The 15,668-nt window shown below is 30.0% G+C and overlaps 2 protein-coding genes across 3 annotated transcripts; one reads left to right on the plus strand and one right to left on the minus strand.

The window, feature by feature from the left end:
• The first annotated feature begins 8,012 nt into the window (after window positions 1-8,012).
• Window positions 8,013-9,357, plus strand: LOC127282761 (RPII140-upstream gene protein). The gene is made up of 4 exons (XM_051307244.1): window positions 8,013-8,272; window positions 8,452-8,706; window positions 8,801-9,049; window positions 9,154-9,357. Exons 1-4 carry the CDS (start codon window positions 8,124-8,126, stop codon window positions 9,248-9,250), a joined length of 750 nt encoding a protein of 249 aa, XP_051163201.1. The 5' UTR covers window positions 8,013-8,123; the 3' UTR covers window positions 9,251-9,357.
• On the minus strand, window positions 9,328-15,590 carry LOC127282757 (twinfilin). 2 transcript variants are annotated; one of them, XM_051307233.1, is made up of 5 exons: window positions 15,433-15,589; window positions 15,216-15,293; window positions 14,469-15,125; window positions 14,278-14,396; window positions 9,328-10,700 (listed from the first exon to the last, which is right to left on the minus strand). In XM_051307233.1, exons 1-5 carry the CDS (start codon window positions 15,455-15,457, stop codon window positions 10,530-10,532), a joined length of 1,050 nt encoding a protein of 349 aa, XP_051163190.1. In that variant the 5' UTR covers window positions 15,458-15,589; the 3' UTR covers window positions 9,328-10,529. The 2 variants fall into 2 exon arrangements, with proteins under 2 accessions (XP_051163190.1, XP_051163191.1); XM_051307234.1 differs by lacking the exon at window positions 9,328-10,700 and adding an exon at window positions 11,179-14,017 and having other exon boundaries at window positions 15,433-15,590.
• Between the last annotated feature and the right edge of the window lie 78 nt (window positions 15,591-15,668).

The following is a 15,668-nucleotide window of genomic DNA, read 5'->3' on the forward strand; positions in this document are numbered from 1 at the left end:
TATCTAGCGAATTTAATTTTTTGAAAATTTTTCCAAATTATTTTTGAGTGTAGCTCAGCATCCGCTGGACCAATCAAAAAGTGCGCCATACATTTTTTGTTCGAAACTTTTTCCCTATTTTATTGGCGGTATTCCGGAACGATTATCTCGCAAATTTAATTTTTCTAAATTTTTTCCAAATTTGTTTTCTAGTGTAGCTCAGCAACCGCTGGACCAATCAAAAAGTGCGCCCTAAATTTTTTGTTCGAAACTTTTTTCCTATTTTATTGGCGGTATTCCGGAACGATTATCTCGCAAATTTAATTTTTCTAAATTTTTTCCAAATTTGTTTTCTAGTGTAGCTCAGCATCCGCTGGACCAATCAAAAAGTGCGCCATACATTTTTTGTTCAGAACTTTCTTCTAATCACTATGGCGGTATTCCCGAAAGATTATCTTGCAAATTTAATTTTTCTTAATTTTTTCCAAATTTGTTTTCTATTGTAGCTCAGCATCCGCTGGACCAATGTAAAAGTGCGCCATACATTTTTTGTTCGCTACTTTTTGCTAAAGACTTTGGCGGTATTCCCGAACGATTATCTCGAAAATTTAATTTTTCAACCATTTTTCCAAAATGTTTTTTAGTGTAGCTCAGCATCCGCTGGACCAATCAAAAAGTGAGCCATACATTTTTTGTTCAAGACTTTTTGCTCAATTTTTTGGCATTATTCCCGAGTCATTATCTGGCAAATTTTTTTTTCGAAATTTTTTTTCCCAGTTTTAGTGAGTGTAGCTCAGCATCCGCTGGACCAATCAAAAAGTGCGCCATACATTTTTTGTTCAAGACTTTTTGCTCAATTTTTTGGCATTATTCCCGAGTCATTATCTGGCAACTTTTTTTCTTCGAAATTTTTTTCCCAGTTTTAGTGAGTGTAGCTCAGCATCCGCTGGACCAATCAAAAAGTGCGCCATACATTTTTTGTTCAAGACTTTCTTCTAATCACTATGGAGGCATTCCCGAACGATTATCTAGCAAATTTAATTTTTCGAAAATTTTTCATAAATTTATTTGAGTGTAGCTCAGCATCCGCTGGACCAATGTAAAAGTGCGCTATACATTTTTTGATCGAAACTTTTTCCCTATTTTATTGGCGGTATTCCCGATCAATTATCTCGCAAATTTAATTTTTCGAAATTTTTTAAAAAATTTATCAGAGTGTAGCTCAGCATCCGCTGGACCAATCAAAAAGTGCGCCATACATTTTTTGTTCGAGACTCCCGGGTTAAGACTTTGGCGGTATTCCCGATCAATTATCTCGCAAATTTAATTTTTCGAAATTTTTTAAAAAATTTATCAGAGTGTAGCTCAGCATCCGCTGGACCAATCAAAAAGTGCGCCATACATTTTTTGTTCAAGACTTTCTTCTAATCACTATGGAGGCATTCCCGAACGATTATCTAGCAAATTTAATTTTTCGAAAATTTTTCATAAATTTATTTGAGTGTAGCTCAGCATCCGCTGGACCAATGTAAAAGTGCGCTATACATTTTTTGATCGAAACTTTTTCCCTATTTTATTGGCGATATTCCGGAACGATTATCTCGCAAATTTATTTTTTTTAAATTTTTTCCAAATTTGTTTTCTAGTGTAGCTCAGCATCCCCTGGACCAATCAAAAAGTGCGCCATACATTTTTTGTTCGAAACTTTTTCCCTATTTTATTGGCGGTATTCCCGATCAATTATCTCGCAAATTTAATTTTTCAAAATTTTTTAAAAAATTTATCAGAGTGTAGCTCAGCATCCGCTGGACCAATCAAAAAGTGCGCCATACATTTTTTGTTCGAGACTCCCGGGTTAAGACTTTGGCGGTATTCCCGATCAATTATCTCGCAAATTTAATTTTTCAAAATTTTTTAAAAAATTTATCAGAGTGTAGCTCAGCATCCGCTGGACCAATCAAAAAGTGCGCCATACATTTTTTGTTCGAGACTCCCGGGTTAAGACTTTGGCGGTATTCCCGATCAATTATCTCGCAAATTTAATTTTTCAAAATTTTTTAAAAAATTTATCAGAGTGTAGCTCAGCATCCGCTGGACCAATCAAAAAGTGCGCCATACATTTTTTGTTCGAGACTCCCGGGTTAAGACTTTGGCGGTATTCCCGACCAATTATCTCGCAAATTTAATTTTTCGAAATTTTTTAAAAAATTTATCAGAGTGTAGCTCAGCATCCGCTGGACCAATCAAAAAGTGCGCCATACATTTTTTGTTCAGAACTTTCTTCTAATCATTATGGCGGTATTCCCGAACGATTATCTAGCGAATTTAATTTTTTGAAAATTTTTCCAAATTATTTTTGAGTGTAGCTCAGCATCCGCTGGACCAATCAAAAAGTGCGCCATACATTTTTTGTTCGAAACTTTTTCCCTATTTTATTGGCGGTATTCCGGAACGATTATCTCGCAAATTTAATTTTTCTAAATTTTTTCCAAATTTGTTTTCTAGTGTAGCTCAGCATCCGCTGGACCAATCAAAAAGTGCGCCATACATTTTTTGTTCGCTACTTTTTGCTAAAGACTTTGGCGGTATTCCCGAACGATTATCTGGAAAATTTAATTTTTCTAAATTTTTTCCAAATTTATTTTCTAGTGTAGCTCAGCATCCGCTGGACCAATCAAAAAGTGCGCCATATATTTTTTGTTCAGAACTTTCTTCTAATCATTATGGCGGTATTCCCGAACGATTATCTAGCGAATTTAATTTTTTGAAAATTTTTCCAAATTATTTTTGAGTGTAGCTCAGCATCCGCTGGACCAATCAAAAAGTGCGCCATACATTTTTTGTTCGAAACTTTTTCCCTATTTTATTGGCGGTATTCCGGAACGATTATCTCGCAAATTTAATTTTTCTAAATTTTTTCCAAATTTGTTTTCTAGTGTAGCTCAGCATCCGCTGGACCAATCAAAAAGTGCGCCATACATTTTTTGTTCAGAACTTTCTTCTAATCACTATGGCGGTATTCCCGAACGATTATCTAGCGAATTTAATTTTTTGAAAATTTTTCCAAATTATTTTTGAGTGTAGCTCAGCATCCGCTGGACCAATCAAAAAGTGCGCCATACATTTTTTGTTCGAAACTTTTTCCCTATTTTATTGGCGGTATTCCGGAACGATTATCTCGCAAATTTAATTTTTCTAAATTTTTTCCAAATTTGTTTTCTAGTGTAGCTCAGCATCCGCTGGACCAATCAAAAAGTGCGCCATACATTTTTTGTTCAGAACTTTCTTCTAATCACTATGGCGGTATTCCCGAAAGATTATCTTGCAAATTTAATTTTTCTTAATTTTTTCCAAATTTGTTTTCTATTGTAGCTCAGCATCCGCTGGACCAATGTAAAAGTGCGCCATACATTTTTTGTTCGCTACTTTTTGCTAAAGACTTTGGCGGTATTCCCGAACGATTATCTCGAAAATTTAATTTTTCAACCATTTTTCCAAAATGTTTTTTAGTGTAGCTCAGCATCCGCTGGACCAATCAAAAAGTGAGCCATACATTTTTTGTTCAAGACTTTTTGCTCAATTTTTTGGCATTATTCCCGAGTCATTATCTGGCAAATTTTTTTTTCGAAATTTTTTTTCCCAGTTTTAGTGAGTGTAGCTCAGCATCCGCTGGACCAATCAAAAAGTGCGCCATACATTTTTTGTTCAAGACTTTTTGCTCAATTTTTTGGCATTATTCCCGAGTCATTATCTGGCAAATTTTTTTTTCGAAATTTTTTTTCCCAGTTTTAGTGAGTGTAGCTCAGCATCCGCTGGACCAATCAAAAAGTGCGCCATACATTTTTTGTTCAAGACTTTCTTCTAATCACTATGGAGGCATTCCCGAACGATTATCTAGCAAATTTAATTTTTCGAAAATTTTTCATAAATTTATTTGAGTGTAGCTCAGCATCCGCTGGACCAATGTAAAAGTGCGCTATACATTTTTTGATCGAAACTTTTTTCCTATTTTATTGGCGATATTCCGGAACGATTATCTCGCAAAATTATTTTTTTTAAATTTTTTCCAAATTTGTTTTCTAGTGTAGCTCAGCATCCCCTGGACCAATCAAAAAGTGCGCCATACATTTTTTGTTCGAAACTTTTTCCCTATTTTATTGGCGGTATTCCCGATCAATTATCTCGCAAATTTAATTTTTCAAAATTTTTTAAAAAATTTATCAGAGTGTAGCTCAGCATCCGCTGGACCAATCAAAAAGTGCGCCATACATTTTTTGTTCGAAACTTTTTCCCTATTTTATTGGCGGTATTCCGGAACGATTATCTCGCAAATTTAATTTTTCTAAATTTTTTCCAAATTTGTTTTCTAGTGTAGCTCAGCAACCGCTGGACCAATCAAAAAGTGCGCCCTAAATTTTTTGTTCGAAACTTTTTTCCTATTTTATTGGCGGTATTCCGGAACGATTATCTCGCAAATTTAATTTTTCTAAATTTTTTCCAAATTTGTTTTCTAGTGTAGCTCAGCATCCGCTGGACCAATCAAAAAGTGCGCCATACATTTTTTGTTCAGAACTTTCTTCTAATCACTATGGCGGTATTCCCGAAAGATTATCTTGCAAATTTAATTTTTCTTAATTTTTTCCAAATTTGTTTTCTATTGTAGCTCAGCATCCGCTGGACCAATGTAAAAGTGCGCCATACATTTTTTGTTCGCTACTTTTTGCTAAAGACTTTGGCGGTATTCCCGAACGATTATCTCGAAAATTTAATTTTTCAACCATTTTTCCAAAATGTTTTTTAGTGTAGCTCAGCATCCGCTGGACCAATCAAAAAGTGAGCCATACATTTTTTGTTCAAGACTTTTTGCTCAATTTTTTGGCATTATTCCCGAGTCATTATCTGGCAAATTTTTTTTTCGAAATTTTTTTTCCCAGTTTTAGTGAGTGTAGCTCAGCATCCGCTGGACCAATCAAAAAGTGCGCCATACATTTTTTGTTCAAGACTTTTTGCTCAATTTTTTGGCATTATTCCCGAGTCATTATCTGGCAACTTTTTTTCTTCGAAATTTTTTTCCCAGTTTTAGTGAGTGTAGCTCAGCATCCGCTGGACCAATCAAAAAGTGCGCCATACATTTTTTGTTCAAGACTTTCTTCTAATCACTATGGAGGCATTCCCGAACGATTATCTAGCAAATTTAATTTTTCGAAAATTTTTCATAAATTTATTTGAGTGTAGCTCAGCATCCGCTGGACCAATGTAAAAGTGCGCTATACATTTTTTGATCGAAACTTTTTCCCTATTTTATTGGCGATATTCCGGAACGATTATCTCGCAAATTTATTTTTTTTAAATTTTTTCCAAATTTGTTTTCTAGTGTAGCTCAGCATCCCCTGGACCAATCAAAAAGTGCGCCATACATTTTTTGTTCGAAACTTTTTCCCTATTTTATTGGCGGTATTCCCGATCAATTATCTCGCAAATTTAATTTTTCAAAATTTTTTAAAAAATTTATCAGAGTGTAGCTCAGCATCCGCTGGACCAATCAAAAAGTGCGCCATACATTTTTTGTTCGAGACTCCCGGGTTAAGACTTTGGCGGTATTCCCGATCAATTATCTCGCAAATTTAATTTTTCGAAATTTTTTAAAAAATTTATCAGAGTGTAGCTCAGCATCCGCTGGACCAATCAAAAAGTGCGCCATACATTTTTTGTTCGAGACTCCCGGGTTAAGACTTTGGCGGTATTCCCGACCAATTATCTCGCAAATTTAATTTTTCGAAATTTTTTAAAAAATTTATCAGAGTGTAGCTCAGCATCCGCTGGACCAATCAAAAAGTGCGCCATACATTTTTTGTTCGAGACTCCCGGGTTAAGACTTTGGCGGTATTCCCGATCAATTATCTCGCAAATTTAATTTTTCGAAATTTTTTAAAAAATTTATCAGAGTGTAGCTCAGCATCCGCTGGACCAATCAAAAAGTGCGCCATACATTTTTTGTTCGAGACTCCCGGGTTATGACTTTGGCGGTATTGCCGATCAATTATCTCGCAAATTTAATTTTTCGAAATTTTTTAAAAAATTTATCAGAGTGTAGCTCAGCATCCGCTGGACCAATCAAAAAGTGCGCCATACATTTTTTGTTCGAGACTCCCGGGTTAAGACTTTGGCGGTATTCCCGACCAATTATCTCGCAAATTTAATTTTTCGAAATTTTTTAAAAAATTTATCAGAGTGTAGCTCAGCATCCGCTGGACCAATCAAAAAGTGCGCCATACATTTTTTGTTCGAGACTCCCGGGTTAAGACTTTGGCGGTATTCCCGATCAATTATCTCGCAAATTTAATTTTTCGAAATTTTTTAAAAAATTTATCAGAGTGTAGCTCAGCATCCGCTGGACCAATCAAAAAGTGCGCCATACATTTTTTGTTCGAGACTCCCGGGTTATGACTTTGGCGGTATTGCCGATCAATTATCACGCAAATTTAATTTTTCGAAATTTTTTAAAAAATTTATCAGAGTGTAGCTCAGCATCCGCTGGACCAATCAAAAAGTGCGCCATACATTTTTTGTTCGAGACTCCCGGGTTAAGACTTTGGCGGTATTCCCGACCAATTATCTCGCAAATTGAATTTTTTAAAATTTTTTTAAAAATTTATCTGATTGTAGCTTCGCATCCGCTGGACCAATCAAAAAGTGCGCCGTATATTTTTTGTTCGAGACTCCCGGGTTAAGACTTTGGCGGTATTCCCGATCAATTATCTCGCAAATTTAATTTTTCGAAATTTTTTAAAAAATTTATCAGAGTGTAGCTCAGCATCCGCTGGACCAATCAAAAAGTGCGCCATACATTTTTTGTTCGAGACTCCCGGGTTAAGACTTTGGCGGTATTCCCGATCAATTATCTCGCAAATTTAATTTTTCGAAATTTTTTAAAAAATTTATCAGAGTGTAGCTCAGCATCCGCTGGACCAATCAAAAAGTGCGCCATACATTTTTGGTTCAGAACTTTCTTCTAATCACTATGGAGGCATTCCCGAACGATTATCTAGCAAATTTAATTTTTCGAAAATTTTTCATAAATTTATTTGAGTGTAGCTCAGCATCCGCTGGACCAATGTAAAAGTGCGCCATACATTTTTTGTTCGAAACTTTTTCCCTATTTTATTGGCGGTATTCCGGAACGATTATCTCGCAAATTTATTTTTTCAAAATTTTTTAAAAAATTTATCAGAGTGTAGCTCAGCATCCGCTGGACCAATCAAAAAGTGCGCCATACATTTTTTGTTCGAAACTTTTTCCCTTTTTTATTGGCGGTATTTTCAATTTCGATAATCATTTATTTTTTCAGGAATATTTAATTTATTATGTTTATTCTTAATCTATTAATATATATTTATTTATTATACCACATTTATCATATATGAAAATTTTAATACTGTTACTAAAAATTAAATCATGTGTCTCTATTAAAATTAGTTAACATTTTAATTAATTTTATTTATTATTTTGACTTTTTAGTATAAATTGATATTTAAATTACATAAAATGTTAACTATTTGAGAATTTAGAGAATACTTAGAATTTTAAGTTGAATTTAAATTACAAATTTTTTTATTTATCTGCTATTGCAAATTTTTCGTGCATTTTTTTAAAATAAATTTTATTATACAGCATTGCGATCGTTTAAATCGCAGCTGTTTTATTTTTTTCCTGTGAGTTTATATTAATATTTCGAGTAAATACAATTTTCGGATTATTAAATTTATTTCTATATATTTATGGAATATATCCCTATTAATATCCCATACAATAAAGTAAATAAATTTAAAGGCACTTACAAATCTTAAAATTAGATTTTAAGTATATTTGGAAAATATAATGGTATAAAGTATAAATCAATTTTAAGATTATTATATATTATAATTTATTTAGCATTTATAATTCATACGATTGTATTGTTCAGAAATATTTAAAATAATAATTTAAAATTTTTTTGAGCTAAAATACTATCTGTCGGTAAAGTAATTTATATAATAATGCCGGATCATAACCTAAAACTGTCAATAACATAACATCAGTGCTCGTGGTTTACTATATGTGAAAAGTGAAAAAATTTATTTACAATTTTATATATTTATTAAAAAATGACATTTATATTGAGAAGAAGTTCTCCATACGTGTTGGCATTGTTTCCATTTGGTGCCAATGCCCATGATAGACCAACTGATGGCACTTTTGTAGAAAAACCAAAAACAACTAGTATAGAACGATTAAAAAATATATTTTATGAAGAGTAAGTACAGACAATAATTACAAATGTATATGTTTTTTTTTATATATATATTTTTATTGTAAAAAAATTATTTTTGAAAAAGTAAAGCAGCAAGTATAAAAATGAAATTTATTTACACTGTTTTTTTATAAATATATGTATTATACATATTTATGAATTTTTTATTTTATTTATTTTAGTGAATTTGGAAACTTTTCTGCGGAACTTCAGTATTGTATACATTTAACTTCAATGGGATTTATTATTGGAGGCTTTTACGGCGGTATAATTAGAGGAAAAACTGCTTTTGTCAAATTTATCGATAACAATGAAGCAACAATGTTCCTTAATCATATGGATGCAAAACGAAGATTACAGGATACAATGGCATATAATGTTTTTAAAGGTGTTGCTCAATGGGGTTGGAGAACTGCTTTATTCACTTTAATTTATGGGTAAATACCAAATTTTCAAGCAAAACAAAAAAAATTGTTCTAATTCATTACTGGATATTTTTTCTCATATATATTTTTGTTATTATAAATTTAGAATAACTTCAACATCGGTAGCAATTATTCGTGAAAAATCTGGCATACTTGAACATACAGATGGTGGATTTGTAGCCGGAGCAATTTATAATATTAAAAATGGTATTCGAGGAGTCATTGTCGGTGGAGGATTAGGAGGTGTTTTAGGAACAATTTTTGGAACCATAACTTATGTGATTTTACTTTTATCAGGAAAAACAATGGAAGATATTCGACTTTATACCCGGGAATGGAAAACAGAAAGAGAAGAGTAAATTAATTTTTATTTTAAATTAAAATAACTTTCAAAATATTTCAAATTGACTTTATTTTTATTATTTAATTAATTAATGGTTCACTTTTGTAAAATTACAGACTTATAGGAGAAAGTGATAGAAAAAGACGATTAAAGAAAGACGAAGAAGAAATTATGAAAGCAGCCGATGTTTTAATTGAAAAGGAAGTAAGTTGAAATATATTGTAAATAAATATTTGATATCTGTAAGTATACAAAAAAAAAAACATTATAAAAAATAAAACTACAGTAGATTATAATTAATCACAATTTATTGATTGTAATCACAATTTGTTTTTTCTATCCAAACCCCAGTCAACAAATAAATCAGATATGAAATAATTTTATTTATGAATACACGAATATAAAAAAACGTGTCTCTTAAAATAAACAATCCGTGTGCACAAATTTTATTATGCGTATTTGACAAAATACTTATAGATCAATCGATCTGCAATAAACATATAATATATAAATTGATTAAAAAAAATATTTATATAATTGTAAACAATTTAAAAATACAATCTCAATATTAGGTAACTTTTCTGGCCTTAATTGAAATGTCCTTTTAATAAAATGACAAGATACATAATGTTTATTGAAACTAATTTGAAAATAATGTACTCTTATCAATTACTGTTATTTCACAAAATTTAATTATTACCTCAAATTTTGAAAACAAAAAACATTATTAAAATTTGAAATTGATTAAATGTAAATTTTCAAGTAGAGAAAAATTCACTATTGTAAATTTACAATGATCGATTGCACTATTACAATAATGAATTATAAATAATAACAGATTGACAGTCACAAAGAAAATAAAAATAATTTTAAACGTTTTTCTTTTCTATAAACTTAAAATCAAAAATAATATATATTTTCAAAAAATCTGTTACATTTTTTTCAAATCGACATTTAAATAATTGATTATAAAATTTGGTAACAACTTTTTTGTTTTAAATTAAATCGAAGTCGATAAAATGCAAAGAATCAGATTTTTTGAAACAATAATTTCATTAAAATTAAAAACAAGTTGCATTTTACAGAATAGGCCTGATGCTACAAAATAGTGTTTTTTTTTTATCGATTCATTGTACTTTTTTTGTGAGCCACATTTTTCTTTGTAAACATTGGTAATTTAACATGAAATCGAAAAATATACGTATTATAACGTTCATATTTAATATAGCGATAAATAATTTAATTGTAGAAGTTATAAAATCTAAAAGTAGCGTAATCACATTTCGCAATAATAAAAATATTGGGTCTCACACCTTATCTAAATTTTTCCCCTCCCATATTATACATAAGGGGAGGGAATTGATTAAAATTGAAATTGATTGACGTAAAGGGAGAAAAATGCAAAAATCCTGCAACTATTGAATTTCTACTTAAATCCCACTATTACAACAACAAAAAAAATTGAAGAAATTACGTCTAACAATTAAATTAATTAAACTTCCTGTTCCGAAGGTCCTAATTCTTGAACCTTGGTTATCCGTTTTGCGCCTCGATTCGGTGGACCTTTCGGTTTGGCAAACTTTGGTCGATGCAAATTGACTTTAGGATGTAATTCCTCTTGCAAAAATTCTTCAGTCAGTTCCTTTCCGTCCTCTATTTCAAGCTATACAATCAAAAATTTCATAAACGGTATTATTTCGATTTTTACAAATTTTTCTTTTTATAAATAAAAATCAAAAATGAAATGTTAAATAAATTTAATATAAAGAGTCCTCAGGCCTATTCTGTAAACTATTGTTCTTTTTCTAAATCTATATTACATACCATTTCGAAGTCCGCTTCATCCGTTCTTCTAGAAACTTAATCACAAATTGATTTTTCGTTTTTTCTTTTCTTGTTTTTTTTTTTTTTTTTTGACAATGGGAGAAAAATTTGCTGCAGACGATATTTTTCAAAGCAATAACAAAACAAATAATTTGGTTTAACGCATTAAATTGTTTATTGTTTCTAATATAGTAAATATCAGCAAGATATACAGTTTTATTAAAATTGTTATACTATTGATACGAAAAAAATAATCACGAAAAAATATGGACAAATTCACAACTTACAGAATAGGCCTGGTGCGTTATTTTTATTAAAAAAAAAAAAGAAAAGAAAACTGTGTTCAGGCTTACAATATGTGCGTCTTTAATTTTTATAATCTAAAAAAATTGTTACATATATATATATATCTCTGGGTATTAAAAAATTAAGACTTTAAAGTTCCTGAATTTTTAAATTCTCAGAAAATGGAAGAAATATTTTTATAGTCTTAACAAATTTCTTTTTTTAATCACACATTATACTGAAACATCATTTGTAAAATTTAAAAAATAACAATTATAAATACTTAATAATCATTTTAAGCCAAGTGTAATTAGAATCATTGATTTATAATCGTAGAGCTGAATTTTAATTATATTTTACATGCTCTTAACTATTTAAACTACTGTTTTTTTTTTGTTTTTCTTTTTTTGATTAATTATTATTCTTGATCTTTTTAAATTTGAACAAGTCGCAATATTTTGACTGGATGCGAATTTCGAGATTGATTTTTATAAAAAAGCTACGTTACATTTAAAAAAATATTTGAGGATTGCGACAAGTATATGTCCTGCCGCAAATTGGCTTTAAAAAAATATGCATCACAAAAAATAGAACACTTCTGGAATTTTCTTTTCTCACAGTCTCATTTGCCCTAAAAAAAATTTTCAAAATAGTGCGTTTTTCATCGATATCCTTTTATTCCGATTAATTAAAATATTGGTCGTTGAAATTTTTTCACGTTGACGAAAAAAAAAATTCTTAATTAACAAATTTAAGTGATTTTAAATTAAAAATTTCTTTTTTTTAATTTAATTATCAGGTACAATCGAAAAATTTCGAAACAATAATATTGATGAAAAATGAAAAAAAAGAGAAGAAAAACATAATTATTGATTTATAATAAAATAAATTATTTTTTCTCCTTTTTTTTTATTTCGCATCGAAATTTCAATTTATAAATTTTATTTTAATTAGAAATCGGATTAAAGAAATGTGAATGTAAAAGTTTGTTTTAGGCAAATGAGACTCGCACAGTCAGTCTTACAAATTACTTGTATTTTTGTGAAAGTCAATTTTTTTTTTTTTTTACAAGAGTATAGAGAATATTGTTTAACTAATATGCGTTGATAACATTATAATATTTGTATTATCACTAAACGCGATCGCGAACCGACTATATTTATATATAAATATTTGTCTACATCCAACATGTGGGCAAGAATATTTTGCACATATATATAATTTATATTTATATATATATATCAGATCCTCTGGCTAATACAATATCGTTGATAAAAATGTACAGAGAAGTTAGGCGAGGGCTTTTTTTTTAAGTTATATCTAAACTTGGAATTTTACCCAACTCTCTTCTAATCACATAATGACATCTTAACTGCCAAAGTTTTTTCAGATAAAATCACTTTTTCCTTACAGCATCAAATTCTATATACTTATAAAATTATATATCCGTTTTATCGAATTTTTGGAAGTCGAGTCTCATGAGTTTAGTATTTAATAAAATTATAAACGACAAAACTTATACGTATATCACTTTCTCAAGACTAGGAACTAAGCAAGACTCGGTTTAATTAATTGAGCAAATCTTTTTAAATATATATGAATCACTGATTTATCAGTCTGCACTTTATTATTTGTGCGTTTTAATGAAATTCAATCTCTATTATATTTTGTTTAATATTCTATTTATAGATATTGGTAATTGTTATTAAAAACAATGGGTCAAAAATTATTATTGACTAAGAAATTGTTTTAATTGTTATTAATGATAATTAATTATATTTATTAATATGCAAGCGGCTTCAAACTAATAAATCTAAGTAGACTTAATTCGTGAGACTCAACTTCCATTCATTACGGAGGAAGAATAGTAAAAATTCACGAGCTTAATCTCAAAGATAAAATAAAAATGACTCTTGTTCTCCTAGTGTTTGCTAGATTATTAAAATATGGAATTCTTATTTTTTTTTCTTACCACAGACGCGTTACAATTGTTAGATATTATCGTCTCAAAGTTATATGGAATTTTCACTTTTTGTAATTTAGAAAAATATGTTTTTTCTTTATCTATTACGTTTTTCTACATAAGCATTTATATCACTTGTTTAATTAAATATATATATATTTCTTGAAGAAATTGTTAATAAAAAGCGTTTCTCTATTTAAAAAAAAATCTTTAAACATTTTAAATATCAAACTCTGTTAATAATCTGATATTTAGAACTTTACGAGTCACAATACACTAATAAAAATCAGTGTTTGAATAAGATTTTCAAAACCCATAAACTATCTTTGTCATTTAAACGTTTACGAGAAGAAGGTTTTGTATTTTCAAGTTTTTAGTTTGTTTTTTTAAGATTTTTTTTTTTTTTTTGTTTATCAGCTCTTCAAAAGCAGTTAAATCCTCACCTTTTGGAAGAATTCAATTTTTCTTTGTCAACTTACATGCTAAATAAAAAAAAAATTTATATCAGAAAAAAGAAATTGTAATATAATCTCGTTGTCAATCTTTTTTTTTTTTGTCAGATCATTTGGCAAGTAAAGTTTTAATCTGCTTTATAAGCTGACTGAATATAAACTTAATGAGGGGCATAAAAAAAAGTCTTATTTTACTATCACAAATGTAAATTTTGTGATAAAAGGATTTTTAACGATCGAAACACGAAAACCAGTTTAGACGGAAAATTATTCAAAAATTTAATTTTGTTAACTCAAAACGCAAGAACGCTTTTGCTTGTACTTTTTGTTATCGGTAAATGGAATCGAATTGTTACACGGCGTTGACGGAGTTGCTGGCGTATTTGTACCCGGTTCCCTTATGATTGGAGGATCTTCCAACATGTCAGCTAATTCTTCTCCGCCATTAACTTCCAACTAATTATTTTTCGACAATAGATCATTAAAATTTTTGTTTTGTTTTTTGTTAAACCTGGTCATGCAACATTTTTTTTTTTTAATGCAGGGAATTAAACTCTCTACTTTCAAGCAGCTTTTATCAAGAAAATATGTTTTTTTTTTTTTTGAAAAAAAACGAAATTCAATTACGTCTTTAGAAGCGGATTTGAATTTTTTTCGTCATGCACTTTTTTATCAGTTACAAATAAAAGTGATTGTTAATTAATTTGAATACTCACTTTTTTGGCAATGATTACGCCTAATGATTGAATAAAATCGAGAAGTGGAGCTTTGCATGATGAGTAGAGCATTCTTTCCTTAATACTGCATTTATATCCTGGCATACTGTATATGAAAACTGTAAACAATTTCAAATTATTGTCAGAGTGAAAGAAAGTAATATTATTTAAAAATACACGACAATTCTCACCTATACATTCCATATAATCTCCTTCGTGAGTATGTTTGAAACTAAAAAGATGATATCTCGCAGAATCTGAAGGAACTTTTGTCGGTAATTTATCTAAAGAAACATCGCCCGCTGTAACCAAATGAATTTTCTCTTCATCAATATCAATTTTCAATTGTATATAATCGTGAATTCCTTTTCCTAAATCGGTAATTGCTTGTTTTGCTTCATCTGACACGGGAAAAGCGACACCACTTAGTGTTTGATGTCTCGTTTCAACACTGTAATCCGTGTGAATTGTTGTTTTTTTCAATTCAGCTAATTCTTCCTCAGCAGTTGTTAATGGTACAGGGGCAGCATCATTTCTTTTATGCTTATGATAACCATCCAAATTTATATCTTCCGGCACTGTGCCGTGTAATTCTTCTTTAATTGATGCCGTGCCAAATTCTTGTTTAAGAGTTGCCTTTGTTGAAGCGTAAAGCATTTTTTGCCGAATTGGTGCAGTGTCCGGCGACCAAGAAATAAAAAGCCAATCATAACCAGAATCAGATTTTGTATCAAGACGATAAAGAATATAAGCTGGCTGATTTTCTTCAATCAATGGTTTTATCATTTTATCATAATCATCTTGCCATTTACCCACAGGTTTCGATGATGAGGAAGAAGATAATTCCTCTAAAAAAAAAAATTTTATTCCATGTTACAATAATTGTGTCGTAAAAATTTAGAATTTGTCATTAATTATAATTTTATAGAATAACTTACCATTTTCAATTGAAACTTTTAATACTCTTATTTTGCCGTCTCTGCATTTAGCGAAAATTTTCTTTAAACCTTCGTTTGCTGGAAAAATAAACAAAAGAAATGTCGAAAATCTATATAAGTTTATTTGTAGGTTAGAATCCACGTAGAAAATCATTTAGGTGAATCATATATTTATGTATTGAAATATTTAATTACACTGATTGTCACAAGTATTTACCTTTAATTCCTGTTTGATGGGACATTGTTTTTATTTTGTTTTATTAACGCAAGATACTTAAAATTAATTTTTTTTTAAAAGATTTCACAAAATGAACTCCCCTACGCAAATACCCACCCCACATCCACCCGCGACACCCCTATTACGAATCGTTGATTGGCCTTAAATAATAACCAATCTCATCCAAGAAACAAATGTCAGCTGTCAATTTTATCAATTGAAGTGTGTGTATTGAC

This window comes from Leptopilina boulardi, unplaced genomic scaffold (assembly GCF_019393585.1).
Source record: "Leptopilina boulardi isolate dan_hultmark-lab unplaced genomic scaffold, ZJU_Lbou_2.1 LbouV2_302, whole genome shotgun sequence".
In the NCBI taxonomy this organism is placed as follows: domain Eukaryota; kingdom Metazoa; phylum Arthropoda; class Insecta; order Hymenoptera; family Figitidae; genus Leptopilina; species Leptopilina boulardi.